The sequence below is a fragment of the Dictyostelium discoideum genome (assembly GCF_000004695.1).
Source record: "Dictyostelium discoideum AX4 chromosome 2 chromosome, whole genome shotgun sequence".
Taxonomy (NCBI): Eukaryota; Evosea; class Eumycetozoa; order Dictyosteliales; family Dictyosteliaceae; genus Dictyostelium; species Dictyostelium discoideum.
In genome coordinates this window covers 3,307,647-3,328,545 of record NC_007088.5, presented here as the reverse complement: position 1 = coordinate 3,328,545, position 20,899 = coordinate 3,307,647, and the positions used below count along the sequence as shown (strand labels likewise).

At 23.2% G+C, this 20,899-nt stretch overlaps 4 protein-coding genes and 2 pseudogenes across 4 annotated transcripts; 3 read left to right on the top strand and 3 right to left on the bottom strand.

Moving 5' to 3' along the window:
* Positions 1 to 845: 845 nt before the first annotated feature.
* DDB_G0273723 (calcium-binding EF-hand domain-containing protein) lies at positions 846 to 3,878 on the top strand (the record flags this gene model as incomplete). The annotated part of the gene is made up of 1 exon (XM_639386.1): positions 846 to 3,878. The coding sequence occupies one exon, from the start codon at positions 846 to 848 to the stop codon at positions 3,876 to 3,878; it is 3,033 nt and encodes a 1,010-aa protein (XP_644478.1).
* Positions 3,879 to 4,798: 920 nt separating this feature from the next.
* On the top strand, positions 4,799 to 7,124 carry cdk9-2 (CDK family protein kinase; the record flags this gene model as incomplete). Its single annotated transcript, XM_639385.1, has 3 exons — positions 4,799 to 5,542; positions 5,641 to 6,308; positions 6,452 to 7,124. 3 exons carry the CDS (start codon positions 4,799 to 4,801, stop codon positions 7,122 to 7,124), a joined length of 2,085 nt encoding a protein of 694 aa, XP_644477.1.
* A 685-nt stretch (positions 7,125 to 7,809) lies between these two features.
* Positions 7,810 to 12,521, top strand: trappc10-2 (trafficking protein particle complex subunit 10; the record flags this gene model as incomplete). The annotated part of the gene is made up of 5 exons (XM_639384.1): positions 7,810 to 8,113; positions 8,252 to 9,198; positions 9,277 to 9,945; positions 10,034 to 10,577; positions 10,657 to 12,521. The coding sequence occupies 5 exons, from the start codon at positions 7,810 to 7,812 to the stop codon at positions 12,519 to 12,521; spliced, it is 4,329 nt and encodes a 1,442-aa protein (XP_644476.1).
* A 130-nt stretch (positions 12,522 to 12,651) lies between these two features.
* On the bottom strand, positions 12,652 to 14,683 carry aslD-2 (hypothetical protein; the record flags this gene model as incomplete). Its single annotated transcript, XM_639383.1, has 2 exons — positions 12,652 to 14,491; positions 14,583 to 14,683. 2 exons carry the CDS (start codon positions 14,681 to 14,683, stop codon positions 12,652 to 12,654), a joined length of 1,941 nt encoding a protein of 646 aa, XP_644475.1.
* A 136-nt stretch (positions 14,684 to 14,819) lies between these two features.
* Positions 14,820 to 15,230, bottom strand: DDB_G0273715 (annotated as a pseudogene; the record flags this gene model as incomplete).
* A 3,548-nt stretch (positions 15,231 to 18,778) lies between these two features.
* On the bottom strand, positions 18,779 to 20,784 carry DDB_G0273711 (annotated as a pseudogene; the record flags this gene model as incomplete).
* Between the last annotated feature and the right edge of the window lie 115 nt (positions 20,785 to 20,899).

Here is a 20,899-nt window from a genome sequence, read left to right as displayed (position 1 = left end):
TTTTTAGTCATTTTTGGAAGTTAAATAAAATAAAAAAACCAACACACAATCTCAAATTTTTAGCCATTTTTAGATATCTTGATGTGATTTTTTTTTTTTATTTTTTTATTTTTTTGTTTTCAAAATTGCAATTTATGTCACATTACCACACATAGTAAAATAAAAAATAAATAATATTAAAAAAAAAAAAAAAAAAAAATAAACCAAAACTCATTTTATCTCATCATAATGTGTTTTTTTTAATTAATATGTGATATGATAGGTATATTGATAGTAGTTATAATAATAAAAATAATTGTCACACACATTCACACATACATACCACCACCACCACCACTCTTTCTCACATAGAGAGAATACATATCAAACATTCACCCACTCTTACTACTTTTTTTTTCTGTGAGTGTGTTTGTGTGTTGCGTTTTTTGTGTTGTTTTTTATTATTATTATTATTATTATTATTATTATTTATTTTATTATTCAAATTTCTATTTTTGTTTTTTTGTTTTTTTTTTTAATTTTTTTTTTTTTTTTTTTAATTTATTATTATTATTATTATTATTATTAGTAATTTCTTTATCATTCATTTCTTTATAATAAATTCAAATATCAATAAAAATTAATTATTAACATTTTTTTTTTTTTTCCTTTCTTTATAATAATAAACAATTAATTTCTTATAGAGAGTGATAATAATCACTTTTGTAAATATATATATTTTTTTTCATTTTTTTTTTTTTTTTTTCATTTCATTCCATATTTTTTTTTTTTTTAAATTATTAAAATAAAAAAAAAAAAGTTTATCAGGCAACTACGATTATAAAAAAAAAAAAAAAAAAAATAAAATGTATTCAACAAATTCATCATCAGATGATGAAGAAAAAGAATTAATGGATGAAATTCAATTGAATCAAAATTTAAGTGGTAGTTTTGGTGGAATTGGATCATCATCAAATAATATTGGAGCATCACCAGGTGGAGATTTTATAAATCAAATGGAACAGGTTTTTAAAACTATTGATACTGAAGAGAATGGAATTATATCAATAACACAATTAAGACAAGAGATTGAATCATTAACTGGTGAATCAAGTGAAACCAATCCATTAATTGGTAAATTATTAAATTTTTTAAGAATTGTTCATAGAGCTGAACAACCAAAAAATGATGATGACGAAGACGAAAATGAAGACGAACAACAAGAGGGTGATGATCAAGAAAATACAGGTGGTAGTGATTTTGAAGATGATTCATCATTTGAAGATTTAATATTAAATGAAAAGAAACAAATTGAAGAAGATAATACATTTGTTGATCTTCAATCATTTTTAGAATCTATGGCAAGTTATATGGATGGTGAAGATCCAAAAAAATTACGTGAGAAACAAATTGAGAAATTAAAATTACCAAAATTTAAGGTACCAATTGACTTATTGAAAAAGTATAATATCACACCAAAATTTTTATCACCATTAATTTCTGGTGGTAATAATTCACTAAATAATAATGATTCACCAAACAGCGGTGGTGGTGGTAGTAATATGGTATTTTCACATTTAAATAATAGTCCATCAAAAAGTGGTGGTGGTGGATCATCAAATAAATTTAATAGATTATTTACAGCGAAACCAATGGTAACATTTGAGCAATTTAATCAGTTAATTACAAAATTAAATTATGGTAAAGAAATACCAAAACAAAAGTTATTAATGCATTTACATGATTTACCAACTGATAAAGATGATTGTATTGATGCAAATTTATTTTTATCAAGTTTTGGTGGTTTAAATCATCCAATGTCACCAAAGTTAACTTATAATGATGATGGTGAGGAAAATCTACAACAACAGCGATATAATAATGAAAAAAAAGAAAATCAATTTAATATAAATTCACGTGGTAGTGGTAATACAAGTCCACCAAATGTTAAAATTAATAATAATAATAATACTAATAGTAATAGTAATACCAATATCAATAATACATCAACTAATAATATTAGTCAATGGAATTCAAAGAATACACAAATTGTTGATCAACTTCAAGATTCATATAAAATTTTAGAGAAAGAAGTTGAGTCATATCAAAGTGAGTTATCAATGTTGGAGAAATCTAGACAAATTCAAGACTCAACATTAAAGAAAAAAGATCAAGAAATTGATAAGCTTAGAAAGGAGGCTAGATTCGTCGATGGTATGAGAGACGCTAATAAAGATTTAATGGTACAAAATCAAAATTTAAAAAATCAATTATCAAAATTAACTTTGAATGAAGAATTGTTACGTGAAAGTATCGATCAAGAAAAAGATAGATTACGTGAAGCAATGGAATCGAATGTATTGAAAGAATTGGAACTTAAAAAATTAAAACTTTTATTAAAAACACAACAAAATATTAATAATAAATTATCAATGATGGTAACATTCAGTGATGACACCCTACAAGAAGGCGGCGGCGGAGGTAGTGGCACAAATTCACCAAGTGGTGCTGGTGGTTCAATTAATTTCACAAGTAAAAGAATAAAACCAACAATTGATAGAGCAAAACAAGTCCTAAGTAGACAAAAATCAGATAAATTCGAAATCGATAAATATTCAACCATTCATGCAAATAATAATTTCTCAATGTTTTTAAAACAACAACAATTACAATTACAAGAAAAACAAGAAAAACAATATCAACAACCATATTATTACACAAGTGGTACAAATTCACCACAATCTTTACAATCTGAATTTGAAGAATTAAATAAACAACAACAGGGTACTACTACTCCACCATTATCACAACAAAATTCAATAAATTATGATAATAACAATAATGATAATGATAATAATGATAATGATGATGGTTCATCAGAATTAGATTCTTTAAAGAAACAATTAAGTGGATTCGATTATCAATTACCATCTGAGGGTTCTTTTGATTCTCCATCACATAATCAATCATTTGATTCACCAACATTATTATCGTCACCACCAATTTCACAATTAATTTCAAAAGTTTCAGATGGACCACAACCAATTCAAATGATGTCACCAATGACTCCACCATTACCAAATCAAATTAGTAGTGGTAATTTATCAATTTCATTAAATGCAACACCATCAAAGGAACAATCTATTAAATCATTATTTTCACCAAATTATATTAGAACTTCATCACCATCAATTAAATCTACAACAACAACAACAGCTCCATCATCAGCACCAATTTATTCATCAACTCCTTCAACAAGTACTGCTGCTGCTTTATTATCACCATTTAGTTTAAATAATCCTATTACAACAACAACTACAACTACTACCACTACATCCAATACCGTTAATTCTCCATTAAATAATAATAATAATAATAATAATAACACATCATCATCATCATCGACAAATATAGCAGGAAATAGCAATAGTAATAGCAATAGTAATAGTAATTTAGGTTATAATACAATTAGCAGTAATAGTTTTAATAATATAGGTGGTAATGGTTTAACATCAAGTCAATTAATACAGGATCAATTTAATGTGGGTAGTATTAGAAGATTAAAGAAATCAGATATTATTAGATTACATACATCAGAAATGGAGGAACAAAATGAATCAGCACAAATGTTAATTACAGAGGCAGAGAAAGCATTGGAAGAATTTAAAAAGAATAGTTCATTGGAATTACAGCGTTTACAAAAATTATTACAAGAGGAAAGACAACATTCTAAAACATTGGAAAAACAACTCTCTAGCCAATTGGATAAGAATAAAGAGATGGTCACTGGTAAAGAATCTACCAATACTAGTAGTTGGGGTGGTATGCAAAATTTCTTTTCTTTTGTAACAAATTATTTACCTTCAACTTTATTTTGTAATTTATCAAGTACAAGTTAAAAAAAAAAAAAAAAAATAACACTCACATATATATATACATAACTCCTACATATAAAAAAAAAAAAAAAAAAAAATCAATCAATCAATCAATCAATCAATCAATCAATCAATCAATCAATCAATCATATAAATAACTTTATTTTTTTTTTTTTATTTTTCTTTTAAGGTTTTTTTTTTTTTTTTAATAAAAATAGTAAATAATAATAATTATAATAATAACCACACCCCCTTCCCCCTGTCCCCTCATTTTCTCTTCTCTTCGCCAATAAAAAAAAAAAAACAATTAATTGTTATGTCAAAAAATTGTATTACTAACTTTTAAAAAATAAATAAAAAAATAATATATTATTTAACACATTTTATCTCTTCTCTCTCTTTTTTTTTATTTATTTATTTTATTATATTTTTTTATTTATTTTTATTTTAAAATTTATTTATTTTTATTTATTAATTTATTTATTTATTTAATTTTTCATTTTTTATTTCTTTTTTTTATTTTTTTTATTTATTTAGTTTTTTTCTTGCTTTCAATTATTTCTATAATCTTGATAAAAAATTGGTCAAATTTACAAAAGAATATATTCTAAAGAAAATAAATCAAACAAAGTTTTAGGAAGTCCTTTTTTTTTATATAAATATATTATAAAAAAAAAATAAAATGTTTTTTTTTAAAAAAAAAAAAGGGATAATTAAGTAAGGATTTTTTTTTGAAAGTTTATTTTATTTGAATACTTTGGAACTTTTTTTATTTTCATTTTTTTTTTTTTAATTTTTTCTTATTTTTTTTTTTTAATTTTTTTAATTTTTTTTTTTTTAATTTTTTTATTTTTTTTTTTAATTTTTTTTTTATTTTTTATATGAGTTTTTGTATGGTGTATGTAGAAAATTAAGAAGAAAGAGTTTTTATTATTATTATTATTATGGACACTACAACAAACAACAACATAGAAAATAATACAACCGAAAATATAAAAAAAGAAGAAATTTTAGAAAAACAACAACATGAAGCAATAAAAGAAGAATCTACAACAATAAAAGAAGAAATTATTGAAAAACCTAATATAAATAATAATAATAATAATAATAATAGTAATAATAGTAACAATAATAATAATAATAATAATAATAATAGCAGAGAATCTACAACTAATAATAATAGTAGTGGTAATAATATTATTAATAATAATAATAATAATATTAATAATAATATTAATAATAATAATAATATTAATAATAATATTAATAATAATAGTAATAGTAGTAGTAATAATAATAATAATAATAATTTACCACAAAATGGGTCAACTCATAAAGAGGAATCAACAACATCTTCATCCTCAACAATAAATTCAAACCCAAACCCAAATCCAAATCCAAACCCAAATCCAAACCCAAATCCAAATCCAATAAATAAAGCACCGACCATACATGGAACAGTAATTACGACGGCAATGTTAACAGGTATAATAAATTCAGTTTCAAATATGGATAATATTCGATATAATAATAGTGATAGTGTTTGGGGTTCAAGAAGTGTTGATTCTCATGAAAAAATAGAACAAATTGGTGAAGGTACATTTGGTCAAGTTTATAAAGCAAAAAATAAATCAAATGGTGATATTGTTGCGTTAAAAAAAGTTATTATGGATAATGAAGTTGAAGGAGTAAGTAAATAAATAAAAAATATATATATATGTGTGTGTATATATAATTTATAATATTAATTTTATATTATTTATTAAATATAATTTTTTTTTTTAAGTTTCCAATTACAGCAATTAGAGAAATTAAAATTTTAAAAGAATTAAATCATGCAAATGTTGTAAATTTAAAGGAGGTTGTAACTTCTAAAGCAAGTGCATCCAATAATCATAAGGGTAGTGTTTATATGGTATTTGAATATATGGATCATGATTTAAATGGGTTAATGGATTCACCAGCATTTAAATATTTTGCACCAGGTCAAATTAAATGTTATTTAAAACAGTTGTTGGAGGGTTTAGATTATTGTCATCGTAATAACGTTTTACATAGAGATATTAAAGGGTCAAATTTGTTACTTGATAATAATGGTATTTTGAAGTTGGCAGATTTTGGTCTTGCAAGACCATTCAATTCGAGTGAGAAAAAACAAATTCTAACCAATCGTGTCATCACCCTTTGGTATAGACCACCTGAACTTTTATTGGGCACCTTTCATTATGGTCCAGAGATTGATATGTGGTCTGTTGGTTGCATTATGGCTGAACTATTATCAAAGAAAACCCTCTTTCCTGGTAGGAATTCAATCGATCAATTAGATAAAATTTATCAAGTTTGTGGTTCACCAAATGCAAATAATTGGCCAGAAGCAATGGATTTACCATTTTGGGATGCTTTAAAACCAAAAAGAGAATATAATAGTTTAAGTTTAAAAGATTTTTATCAACAGTAAATTGTCAAATAATAATAATAATAATAATAATAATAATAATAATAATAATTTATTATTTCTTTTTATTTTAATCATTACTAACTAATTTATCTTTTTTTTAAAATTTTTTTTTTAATTATTTATTAATTTAAAAACAAAGTGAAAATCCATCATTTTTTACAAAAGAAGCATTTGATTTACTAGATAAATTATTATGTATGGATCCAAAAAAAAGAATTACGGCATCTGAAGCATTAGATCATCAATATTTTTGGACTGATCCAATGCCAGTTAATCCAAAAGATTTACCTCAATATCCATCTTGTCATGAATATAGAACAAAGAAAAGATTAAGACAACAGAATCAAAATCAAAATCAACAACAAAATCAACAACAACAACAACAACAACCACAAAATCAACATCAACAATCACAATATCAAGGCGCAAATGTAAATCATCACAACAATCATAATAATAATAATAATCAACCACCACCTTATCAAAATGGTAGTGGTAGTAATAATAGTAATAATTTTAAAAAACAAAGAACAGATTATAATCAACCACCACCACCACCACCATCATCATCATCAACATCAAGTTCGACTCAACAACCATTTAATAAAGGACCTTATGGCCAACCACCACAAGTTCAACCACCTGGTGGTAGTTTTGTTAATGGTGGCAACAATAATTATCCACAAAATAGAAATACTTTACCTCAACAGGGCGGAGGCGGAAATAGACCACCACAATCACAACAAAATAAAAATAATTTTCCAACGAATAATAATAGTAGCAGTAATAGTAGAAATCCAAGTCACAGATAGAGTCAAAATAATAATAATATTATTAATATAATAAAATCAGAAGATATCATCCCGATCATTTATTAAATAAAGATATCATTTTCAAATTTTTTTAATTTTTTTCCTTCCAAAAACCCATACAAATAAAAAATAAAAAAAAAAAAAAAAAAAAAAAACTAAAAATAAAACTAAAAAAAAAAAAAAAAAAAAAAAACAAAAAATAAAATTATATAAATAAAGTTTTATATACACCAAAAAAAAAAAAAAAAAAAAATTTTAAAAAAAAACCAAAAATAAAAAAAATAAACAAAACCAATTTTGGACTGAACAATGAAAAAATAATATCAATTTTTTTTTTTAATCTTTTTTTTTTTATTTTTTAATTTTTTTTTTTTTTTAATTTTTTAAAAATTTGAATATTAATTTATTTTTTATTTTTTAATTGACACAAAAAAACAAAAAAAAAGAATTTAAATTTTCATTTTCTCTAATAAATTTAAATAATTTTATATATGTGTGTAAACTTAATTTTTTAAAAAAAAGAAAAAAAAAAAAAAAAAAAAAAAAAGAAAAAAAAAAAAAAAAAATTTATTGTAGAATTATTTTTCTAGATTTTCTAATGTATATTTTTTAAAATTTTATAAAAAAAAAAAAAAAAAAAAACTATATAAAAAAAAAACATAAAAAATAAAATAAAAAGGTTATAATGTCTAATGTATCACCAAATTCTATGAATTTAAATGGATCAACATCATCGACAGCATCAGTTAATGATAGTGGAGGCGGTGGTGGTGGTGGCAATGTAACATCTCCAACACTATCATCATCATCAGCATCATCAATTAGTAATAGTAATAGTAGTAGTAGTAATAATTTAAAACCATCAACACAACCATTATCATCGTCATCTACTTTAAATACTCCAACACAATTTTCACTTCAACATTCTTCTTCATCATCTTCATTAAATAATACAAATATTGATATAATTGAACATATTACAATTTCATGTATGTTATATTAAAAAAAATATAATATTTATATAAATTTATGGATATATACATATAATTACCCCTCAACCCACCCCAATATAGTTTCAGTATTAATTTAATTTTTAATTTTTTAATTTTTTTTTTTTTTTTTTTTAGATCAAGATGAATCATCAATTTGGAAATATATTGAAGCAGAATTACCAAATCATTTACCGTTAAAGAATATATCATGGAAAACTAAAACAGGACATACAAAAGTAGTGGAGAAGATGCCAATTGAAATATTACAATATAATGATGAACGTGTAAAGGCACATTATGATAATCAAAATCTATACAAGAAACCATACCTCTATTTGTATTTGGTACATTGTGATGATCCTGATACCTATAAGAATGTTGTACGTGCTAAAATAAAACAATGGGTAACTCAAATGACTGAACGTCAACAAGAGTGGTTAATAGTTTATGTTTCATTAGGTCCAAAAAGATTTAGCGAATTAACTTCAAAATTAACAAGAACTGTTTTCGATAGAATTAAAAATGATTTCAATGTTAAACGAGATCGTTGTTGTCAATTAAGATTTTTAGATACAAATAATACAAGCAGCGGCAATAATAAAGATAAAGATAATGATAATGGTGGTGGTAGTAGTGGAACAGGTTTGTCAACAAGTACGAAACAACAAGATGATTTATGGGATGATTTTCTAATTAAAATGAAAGAGGGTATAATTTCATCAGCAGAACAATATTTAACAACCTATGAAGATGAAATTAGAAAAATGGATGCAAAGAGGACAACACCAGGTTGGAGTTATCAAAACTTTTTTTTCATAAAGGAAGGTTTAGCATTAATCTATGAACGTGCTCAATTATATGAGGATGCATTAATGCAATATTTTGAATTGGAAGTACTTTTCGGTGATCCAAATAATAGGTCACAATTTGATCAAATCACTGATGAAGTTTTACAACCAAATAGTATTCATTGTAATGGTAACATTTTAGATACTTCCTTTAAAAATTATAGAAAGTTAATTTATGAAAATAAAATTAGTTTATTTGATTTTAAAGTTTATTTATTTGCAAGACAATCAAAAGTAAGTTATAATTAGCAAAATCAATAAATAATATTATTAATATTCTTTTACTAATTGTGCGTGTGTGTGTATATATAGTTATTATTTTTATTACAAAAACCAATTGAAGCAGCAACGAAATCAATATCATTTATTACATCAATGTCAATGATAATTAAACAATATCCAAATTCATTTGCACCAATGTTTAAAGAATCATGGATATTCAGTACAAGTATGGAATTGATTAAAGCATGTCAAGATTCATTCGATAAGATTGTAAATGGTGCTCAACAACAACAACAGCAACAGCAACAACAATTACAACTTCAACAACAATTACAACAACAACAACAGCAACAAACTATAAATGGTAGTGCACAAAAAGTTGTGAAATCAATTAGTTCAACTACACCCATTTCAAAATTATTTGGTGCATTTGGACCTTTTGGTAGTAGTAGTAGTAATACACCATCATCGACATCAGCAACTACAGCAGCAAATGGTAAAAATACACCAATGCCAAGTAATAGTGGTATAGCTTCATTAAGTGCAGGTGGATCAACGATTATAGCAGGTTTATCAGGTTCACAATCTTTAAACAATTTACAATCTGCACAATTATCAGGTGCTTTAAATACTCAACATTATATTCGTACACCTTCTTTAAATTTAACAAGTGATCTCTCTGAAAGATTAACTGAAAAACAAGATAGAGAAAGTTTAGATTTTTTAGTTGGTGATTTATTATTTAGTTCAGCTCAAAGAGTAGTTAATTCATAATTCATTGTTATTATTATTATTATTGGTTTTTTTTTTAATTATTTTATATTAATATATTTTTATTTTTTTCCAGTTAGAAGAATTGGCAATAATTATTGGATATTTACCAGTTGATGATTATAATAGTGAAATGTTCTTTCAAAATGTAGAAGAAGTTATATTTAAGAGTGTAGAGAATAAAAAGATTGAAGTTGATTCAATGACAGCATTTAGTTATCAGCCATTACAAGTCTCACTTCAATCATCGAAACAATTCACTCAACTTTATTTCGAATTGTTAGGTCAAATTGAGAAATTGTATATTCAATCTAATAGAATGAGAAGTATTAGTAGATTAACATTTGCAATTGCAAATTTAAATTTCAAATTAAAAGAATTTCAAATTGCAGAGAATCTTTTCAAATCAATTTCAAATCTTTACTCTAGAGAACATTGGTCCTATATAGAATATGCCGTTAAAACTAGATTATCCTATTGTCAAAAGCAGTTGGGTCATTTAGTTGATTATGTAACAACTTGTGTTGGTTTATTAGCTCCTGGTTTATTAACAAATAGATTTGAAAAAGATCATTATTTATCTGAAATTATTCAAATTTCTCGAAAACCTGAATTAAATAGTAGGTTTTATTTAATAATAATTTTGTTATAAAAAAACTATTATTAATTTTTTTTTTTTTTTTTTTTTTTAAAAAAAAGTTGTTCAACCAATGATACCATTATTTAAATGTAAAGTTACATTTAAAGAAACAGTTTATAGATATTTTGAAACAATTAAAATCAATGTTAGAATAAAGAGTAATTTAATATCACCAATTAGATTTAATAATGGTGCAGTTAGTTTTGTAAAGAGTGGTTTCGGTGATAAATTAGTATTTCAATTGAATGATTTCCTTGTTGAACCAGGTGTAAACAATTTCCAATTCACAGCAGTTGGTACAACTAAAGCAACCTTTGTTAAAGATTCAATTTGGTTAAAAATTGATAACCTTTCATTTGGTTATTCATTACGTAATGCTGATACAGCTATTGGTGGTGGTGGTGGTGGTACAAATACAACAACAACTACATTACCAGGTGAAATTAAAGTTATTGATAGTGAATCACAAATAACTTTAGAATCATTTGCAAATAGTCCATTATTATTTTATAGTATTCAATATGTTGGAATTAAATTACATACTCATTCCGATACGATTGAAGCGGGTGTATTAACATTCACTTCACCAACTGGTGCAACTATAATACCAACTTCATCAGTAATCATCATACAGAGTGACGATAAAACTTGTGAAACTTCCTCAAGAACAATAAATTTAATTAATGATAAGTTACCATTATCTCAAATTGGTTATAATCAAACATTGGAATTCTATTTACCATTGATGGCTGTAAATACCGATACTTGCACTCATCAAATTAGAATCGAATTACAACATCAAAAACAAACCAAAGAAAAATTTTCATCATCATTGGTCTCTTCAATTTTATTCATTAATCCATTGACAATCGATGAATCTGTCATTAATGTAAATAATAGATTATTCTTAAAAACTATTATACAATGTAATTCTCCAAATATGATTCAATTTAATTCTTATTCTTTAGAAGGTTGTGATTCAGAATATCAATCACCTGAACAACAACAATTACAACAACAATTACAACAACAGCAGCAATTATCATTATCATCTTCAAGTTCATCAATCTCATCAATCTCTTCAAAATCTTCACAACAACCAAATTTATATTATTTAGTAAAAGATCATAATCATTCATTAGCACCAAATTTAAATTTATACCCTGGCCAATTAGTTTCATTAATTTTTGAAATTAAAAAGTATGAAAATGAATCTTTATCATCATCAACATCACCTTCATCAGCAACTGATAGTAGTAATAGTAATGGAAACAATAACAACAACAACAATAACAACAACCATAGTAAAAATGATTTGAAATTAAAGATAAAATATACAAGTAAAATGCCTCAACAAGATTTAGATAGACCATTAATTAGAGAATGTAAATCATTATGGAGAGATCAAAACGAATTTAGTTGGCCAATTAAAATCGAGCTTCCAACTTATCTTTATCAAATAGATCTATCAATTCAAAGTAGGGCTTATGTTGGTACAATAGTTCTTTTTGAAATTGAAATTACAAATTTAAAACAACAACAACAACAACAAAAAGAAAGTAATAATGATAACGGTAATGAAAAACAACAAAAACAACAACAATTACAATATCATATAGTTGCTGATTCACAAATTTGGATGATATCTGGTAAGAGTAAACATACATTTTCATTTAATAGTGATACAGTTGGTGAAAAGCTTAAATTTAGTTGTGGTTTAATTCCAATCTCCTCTGGCTCATTACCAATTCCAAAAGTAACTTTAGTCGGTATAAATAATTCAAATATTTCTTATCCAAAAACTAAAAATGAAAAGATATTCGTTTATCCATCACCACAAATTTATTCATGTCATCAATTACAAGATAATAATAATAATAATAATAATAGTATTAATAGTCAAACTAGTACAAACAAAACATAAATAAAAGGAATTATATATACAATAAAAAACAAAAAACAAAACAAAAAAAAAGAATGTCATTTTTATAATTTATTTATTTATTTATTTATTTGTACTTAATTTTAATTAATTTAATCTAAATAAATAAGAATTATAAATTATTTAAATATAAATTTTTAATATCTGTATATATTTGTTGACTTTCAAATACATGATCAGGTAATTTAAAATTATTATCATTTAAAAATTTAGAAATGATTAATCTTTGGATTTTACCACTTTTAGTTTTTGGTAATTGTTCAACAATTATTATATGTGTTAATTGAGCAAATTTATCAATATCTTGTGTGATGATACTATTAATTTCATTTTTTAATTGAATTAAGTCGACATTTGAATCTTGTTGTTTTAAAGTTAATAAACCAATTGGTTTATTATAACAATCTGGATTGTAAATACCAATTGAACAACATTCAATAACATTTGGATGTTTTAAAATTGATGTTTCAATTGTGTTTAATTGAACTTTATTACCACCAATTTTAATTTGATCATCTGCTCTTGAAACGATAGCATAATATCCATTTTCATCTTTATAACCTAAATCACCACTACTATAATAACCTGGGAATTTTGTTAAAACTTTTTTAAATTGTTCATCATTTTTATAAAATGTTGAAGCGAATCCAGGTGGTAATGGTAATTTGAATACGATTTCACCAATTTGATTCACTGGTAATTCAATACCATCTTCTGATAAAATTGATGGGTAGACAAATGGTGATGGTGGACCAACTGTGTTGTATGGATTTTTTTTTGATTTTATGTAATCGAATAAATACAAATAACCAGTTTCAGTTTGACCATATCCAATAGATGGTCTTGATTTTAGTTTGTTTTCAATATATTCTGGAATTGAATCTTCAATAACTTCACCACCATTCCAAATTGATTTTAAACTTGAAATATCATATTTTGAATGTATTTGTTTTGCATCTGGATCAACTTTATTTAAATATCTTATTGTTTTTGCTAATGTTAGAAATGCACTAACTTTATGCTTTTCAACAATTGACCAAATATCATCTTCCATATGTTTTGGTTTTACAATTCCACCTTCAAACATCACAAATGAACATCCATGTAATAATGAAGCATACAAAAATGAATGAAACGATACCCATCCTATACTAGTATGAGAAAAGAAAGTAGTATTTTTTTGAACAATTGATGGCCAAAGATAACCAAAACAAACTAAATGTGGACCATTACTTCTAACAACTCCTTTTGAATTACCAGTTGTACCACTTGTATAAATAATGTAAAGTGGATGACTTGATTCTACTGTAACATATTCATAGAATGGTGTTTGATTGTTTTCTTTAATTTTGTTGATTTCCAAGTCCCAATCCAAAGAAGATGGTACAGTAGGTATAGTTTCAATTATTGATAATTGTGCATCGGAACTAATTAAATCTCTATTATGTGTAATTACATGATCTGGTTTAAAAGTTGATATTTCAATTGCTTCAATTAAATTTGGTGTAAATGTAATAATTTCCTCATTTAAAATACCATAATTTGAGGTAATAATAACTTTTGGTCTTACAGCTTCAATTCTATCTATTAAACTTTTTGTTGAATAGCCATCGAATAGTACACAATGAGTTGCACCAATACGAGCACATGATAACATTGCAATTGGTGCTTCAACTGTATTTGCCATAAATATTAAAATATTATCATTTTTTGAAATATTTAAATTTAAAAGTACTCTTGAAAATTCACATACTTTTTCATATAATTGATAATAAGTTAATTTAACAGTTTTCTTTAAAAATGGACATTCATAAATTAATGCGTCTTGATCTCTTTTTAATGGATTTTGAACTTGAATATCTAAAACATTATAACATGTATTTAATTCACCACCTTTAAACCAATCTGGATACATTTCATCACCACTATAAACTTTATCATACATTTTATCCCTTTTTTTTTAAATTATTTATTGGTATAATTGGAATTTTATTATATTTTTTAAATTATTAATAATTTATTTTACAAAATTTTTAAACTTACCAATGTATATATTTTTTGGCAATGTCATCCCAAAATGAAACAGGTTGGGATTCTGCATATTTTAGATCATTTTCATAATCAAAAGGATCACTTAATTTCATTTTTTTCCAAAATTATTTTAATAAAATAAAATTAAAAAAAAAAAAAAAAAAAAAAAAAGTTTATTAATCTTTTTTTTTTTTTTTTTTATTTTATCGAAGATTTTTTTTTTTTTTTTTGTCAAAAAATCTTAATAAAAATTAATCAGCAAATTTAAAAAAGAAAAAAATTGGTCTGAAACTCTTTTAATTGTTTTCTTTAAAAATGGACATTCATAAATTAATACATCTTATTCTCTTTTTAATGGATTTTTAATATGAATATCTATTAAATTATAACATGTATTTAATTCACCACCTTTAAACCAATCTGGATAAATTTCATCACCACTATAAACTTTATCATACATTTTATCCCTTTTTTTTTTTTTTTTTATTTATTATATGTTAAAATTTGTTTTTTTTTTTTTTTTTTTTTTTTTTTGTGAAGTGCATACCAGTGAGCTTCGTCCCAAAATTAAATTGGATTAATTTGAGAGAAATTGTAATCATTTTCATAATCAAAAGGATCACTTAATTTAAACATTTTATTTTTTTCGTTGTTTTTTCGTTGTTTTTTCAAGTTTTTGTAATTAATTAATAAAAAAAAAAAAATTTAAAAATCATTATATTTTATTTTTTAAAAAAAATAAAATTTAAAAGTAAAAATAAATTTTATGTGAAAAAAAAAAAGTGGAAAACATAAAATGTGGAAATTTAAAATAAAACTTTTTCATTATTTATCCTTTTAAAGAAAATAATGAATTAAAATAAAAAGAAATTATAGATGGATATATTTTATCAAAGATGAAAAAAAAAAAATACTTGTTTATTGTGGAATTTTAATTATTTGTTTATTTTTTTGTCTTTTAATAAAATATATTAAAAAAGTTTCGGGTTATAAACAACCAACCACAAAAATTTTCAATACAAATAAAAATAAGTAAATGTATTAAAGGGGTTAAATTAAAAAACACGCACTGTGTCTGTGTGGAATATTTTTATGTGAAAAAAAACTCTTACTTATAAAATTACTTTTATATTGAACAAAAAATAAATAATTGAATTATAAAAATATATATATTTATTTATTTTTATTATAGATTAAAATTTTTTTTTGGATTAAATATTTTTATTTGAGTTTTTAATAAAAGAATCTTTTATGTTATAAAATAATTGAAGATTTTCAATATTATCTGGTAATTTAAAATTATTGTTATTTAAATAATTAGAAAGTATATGTCTTTGAATTTTACCACTTTTAGTTTTTGGTAATTGATTTACAATGATAATTTGTTTTAGTTCAGCATAACTTTCAATATCATCATTAATAATATTATTAATTTCATTTTTTAATTGATTGAAATCTAAAATTGAATCTTGTTTTTTTAAAACCAATATACCAATTGGTGCTTTATAACAATCATAATCATTAATACCAATTGAACAACATTCAATAACATTTGGATGTTTCAAAATTGATGATTCAATTGTATTTAGTTGAACTTTATTACCACTAATTTTAATTTGATCATCAGCTCTTGAAACAATACCATAATATCCATTTTCATCTTTATAACCTAAATCACCAGAATTATAATAACCTGGAAATTTTGAAAATAATTTTTTATATTGTTCATCATTTTTATAAAATGTAGTCGCAAATCCAGGTGGTAATGGTAATTTGAGAGAGAATTCACCAATTTCATTAACACCCAACTCTTTACCATCTTCAGATAATATTGATGGTTTAATAAATGGTGATGGTATACCTACTGTATCATATGTTTTATTTATACTTGAATATTCATAAATATACATCATTCCACTTTCAGTTTGACCATATAAACCAATTGATTCAGCATTTAATTTATTTTCAATATAATCTTGAATTGATTTTTCAATAACTTCAGCACCAATCCAAACTTGCTTTAAACGTGATATATCATATTTTGAATGTAATCTTTCAGCATTGGGATCCATTTTCTTAAGATATCTCATTACAATTGGTAATGCTAAATAAATGTTTACATTATGTTTTTCAATGGTTGCCCAAATGTCATCTTCAACATTATTTTGTTTTAAGAAACCACCTTCAAACATTACAAATGTATTTCCTTTTGATAATGATGCATAAAAGAACATATGGAATGACACCCATCCAACACTAGTTGCAGAAAATAAAACTACATTTTCATCATTATTAACCTTTGAACTTAAACAATTCCAATGATATAAAAGTCCAACCAAATTACTACCATTACTTCTTACAACTGGTTTAGAATTACCAGTTGTACCACTTGTATAAATTAAATAGATTGGATGACTTGATTCTACTGGTACATAATCATAAAATGGTGATTGATTATTAATTTTAATTTTTTTAATTTCTTCTTCCCAATTTAATGAATTTGGTATTATTGTTTGGAAATTATTATTATTATAAACAATATCATTTCTATAAAGTGTTATTACATTGTCAGGCTTAAAAGTTGATAATTCAATTGCTTCTTTTAAATTTGTAGTAATATCAACAATTTCATCAAGTCCAACTCCCAAATTTGTTGTAATTATTAATTTTGGTGTAATTGTTTCAATTCTATCTATTAAACTTTTAACTGAATAACCATCGAATAAAGCACAATGAGTTGCACCAATACGAGCACATGATAACATTGCAATTGGTGCTTCAACTGTATTTGCCATATAAATTAAAACATTATCATTTTTTGAAACATTTAAATTCAAAAGTACTCTTGAAAATTCACATACTTTTTCATATAATTGATAATAAGTTAATTTTACAGTTTTCTTTAAATATGGACATTCATAAATTAATGCAACTTGATCTTTTTTTAATGGATTCTGAACTTGTCTATCTAATAAATTATAACATGTATTTAATTCACCACCTTTAAACCAATCTGGATAAATTTCATTACCACTATAAACTTTATCATACATTTTATCCCTTTTTTATTTTTAAATTATATTTATAAAAAATTTAATTATTTATTTAACTAATTATGTTTTTTTTTATTGTATGCATACCAATAAACATATTTAGTGGCTACTTGATCCCAAAATGAAATTGGGTCGGTGTTTATTGAGAATTTATAATCATTTTCATAATTGAATGGTTGGCTTAATGTATACATTATTTTAATAGTTTTTATAAAAATATATTTTTATTATTAAAATTTTCAATAATATTGGATTATATAAAAAATGTAAATATAAGTTTTTTTTTTTTTTTTTTTTATAATTTAAAATTGATAACTCTTCATATAATATTTACATTTAATAAAAAAAAAAATTTAAAAAATAAAAATTTTACGACGTCATTTAATTGTTTTGAGATATCTTTAGACTTTTTAATAATTAAAATATTATTTAATTTCATTCTAATTAAGCCTATAGATATTACTTTTTTGAAATTATTTTTAAAAAAGGTATTTTTATGTACTTTAAAAAAGTAAATTGTATTTTTAATTATTAATAATCAAAATGAAAAAATGAAAATATATTGTTTTTTTTTTAAATATTAATTGATTTCATTTATGTCTGTCCCTTAATGGTGAAATTATTACCCCCTTTCTATGTAGGTAAATCATTTTTAATCTTTTTTTTTTTATTTTGTTTTTTTTTTACCTTTTCAAGTACTTGAATTTTATATTATTATCTTTTTTTTTTTTTTTTTTAATTTTTAAAAAATTAATAATAATTCTTTTAATTAAAAATTAAAATATAAAAAAACACATGGGGGAGGGGGTAAAAACCACAATGGGTAATTTATATATACATTGGGTTGAATTTTATATTAACTTATTTCTTATTTTTTTAATTTTTTAATTTAACACTATTCTAATCCTAATTAAAAAAAAATGTTTTTAATAATTTTTCCATATTAGAGGTTAATATTTTACTTTTTTAATTTTTGGTAATTTTATTTAATATTAAATTTGAAAATTTTTAAATTTTTTAGTAAAAACAAACTTTCAAAAGATACTCATTTATTATTATTATTATTATTATTATTATTATTATTATTATTATTATTATTATTATTATTATTATTATTATTATTATTATTATTATTATTATTATTATTTAACATTATTATAAATCTTTAATTTTATAAAAGATTTCAACATCACAAACATTATCTGGTAATTGAAAATTTGTATCATTTAAATATTTAGAAATGATTTGTCTTTGAGTTTTACCAACTTTAGTTTTTGGTAATTGTGGAACTATTAAAATTTTTCTTAAAATTGCAAAATTTTCTATATCCTTTGATATTATTGTATTAATTTCAGATTGTAATTTATTTAAATCAATTTGTCGAATTGATTGATTTTCTTCTTGTTGTTTTAAAACTAATATACCAATTGGTACATTATAACAATCTGGATTATTAATACCTATTGAACAACATTCTAAAACTAATGGATGTTTTAAAATTGATGTTTCAATTTTATTTAATTGAACTTTATTACCACTGATTTTAATTTGATCATCTGATCTTGAAACAACACCATAACAATTATTTTCATCTTTAAATCCTAAATCACCAGGGTAATAGTAACCTGGAAATTTTGTAAATAATTGTTTAAACTTTTCATCATTTTTATAAAATGTAGTTGTAAAACCTGGTGGTAAAGGTAATTTAAATACAAGCTCACCAATTTCATACAAAGGTAATTCCTTACCATCATCTGAAAAAACCTTTGCTTTTAAAGATGGAAATGAAACTCCACATGTATTAATTGGAATTTTTAAATTTTTATTATCAAAACCTAAAAATAAACGACACCTGTTTCAGTTTGACCATATACACGAGTTGATTGAACTTTTAATTTCTCCTGAATATAATTTGAAATTGATTCTTCAATTGGTTCTCCACCAAGTACCATTTCTTTTAAATTAGATAAATCATACTTTGAATGTAAATTTTTACAATCAGGATCAACTTTAATTAAGTATCTAATTGCTTTAGCCATTGTGAATGCACAACTTACTTCATTTCTTTCAATAATTTCCCAAATATCATCTTCCATATGTTTTGGTTTTGTCACTCCTCCTTCAGACATAACTAATGTATATCCAACTGAAAATAAACCATATAATAGATTATGAAATGATACCCAGCCAATACTTGTATGAGAAAACACAACTTTTATTTTACCCTTTTGTATCAATGTTTGATATTTAATACCTACCATATATGGACCATTACTTCTAACAACTGCTTTAGCACTACCAGTTGTGCCACTTGTATATATTATATATAATGGATGACTTGATTCTACTGGAACATATTCATAAAATGGTAATTGATTAATTTCTTTGAATTTTTTAATTTCATCATACCAACTTAATGTATTTGGTATCGTTGGTATATCATTTACTTTCTTTAAATCTGATTCGCTTGTAATATCATTTCTAAATAAAGTAATTACATTACTTGGTTTAAAAGTTGATAATTCAATTGCATCTTTTAAATTTGGTGTAAATGTAATAATTTCATCATTAAAAATACCATAATTTGTTGTAATTATTAATTTTGGTGTAATTGTTTCAATTCTATCTATTAAACTTTTAACTGAATAACCATCGAATAACACACAATGAGTTGCACCAATACGAGCACATGATAACATTGCAATTGGTGCTTCAATTGTATTTGACATATAAATTAAAACATTATCATTTTTTGATATATTTAAATTTAAAAGTACTCTTGAAAATTCACATACTTTTTCATAAAATTGATAATAGGTTAATTTTATATTTTTGTTTAAAAATGGACATTCATAAATTAATGCAGTTTGATCTCTTGTTTCTGGATTTTTTATATGAATATCTAAAACATTATAACATGTATTTAATTCACCACCTTTAAACCAATCTGGATAAATTTCATCACCACTATAAACTTTATCATACATTCTATCCCTTTTTTTTTAATTTTAAATTATTAGTTTTTTGCAATGACAATTGAAAAAATAAAAAAAAGAAATAAAAACTTACCAATAAACTAAATCCTTTGCAACTTCATCCCAAAATTCTATTGGTCTGTTATTTGCTAAATCAATTTCATTTTCATAGTTAAATTTATACATTTTTTTATTAAATTAAACGATATTAATAAAATAAAATAATAATAAAAAAAAAAATAATGGTACATAAAAAAAAAAAAGTTTAAAACAATTAACAAATTGGGTATGGGATTTATAA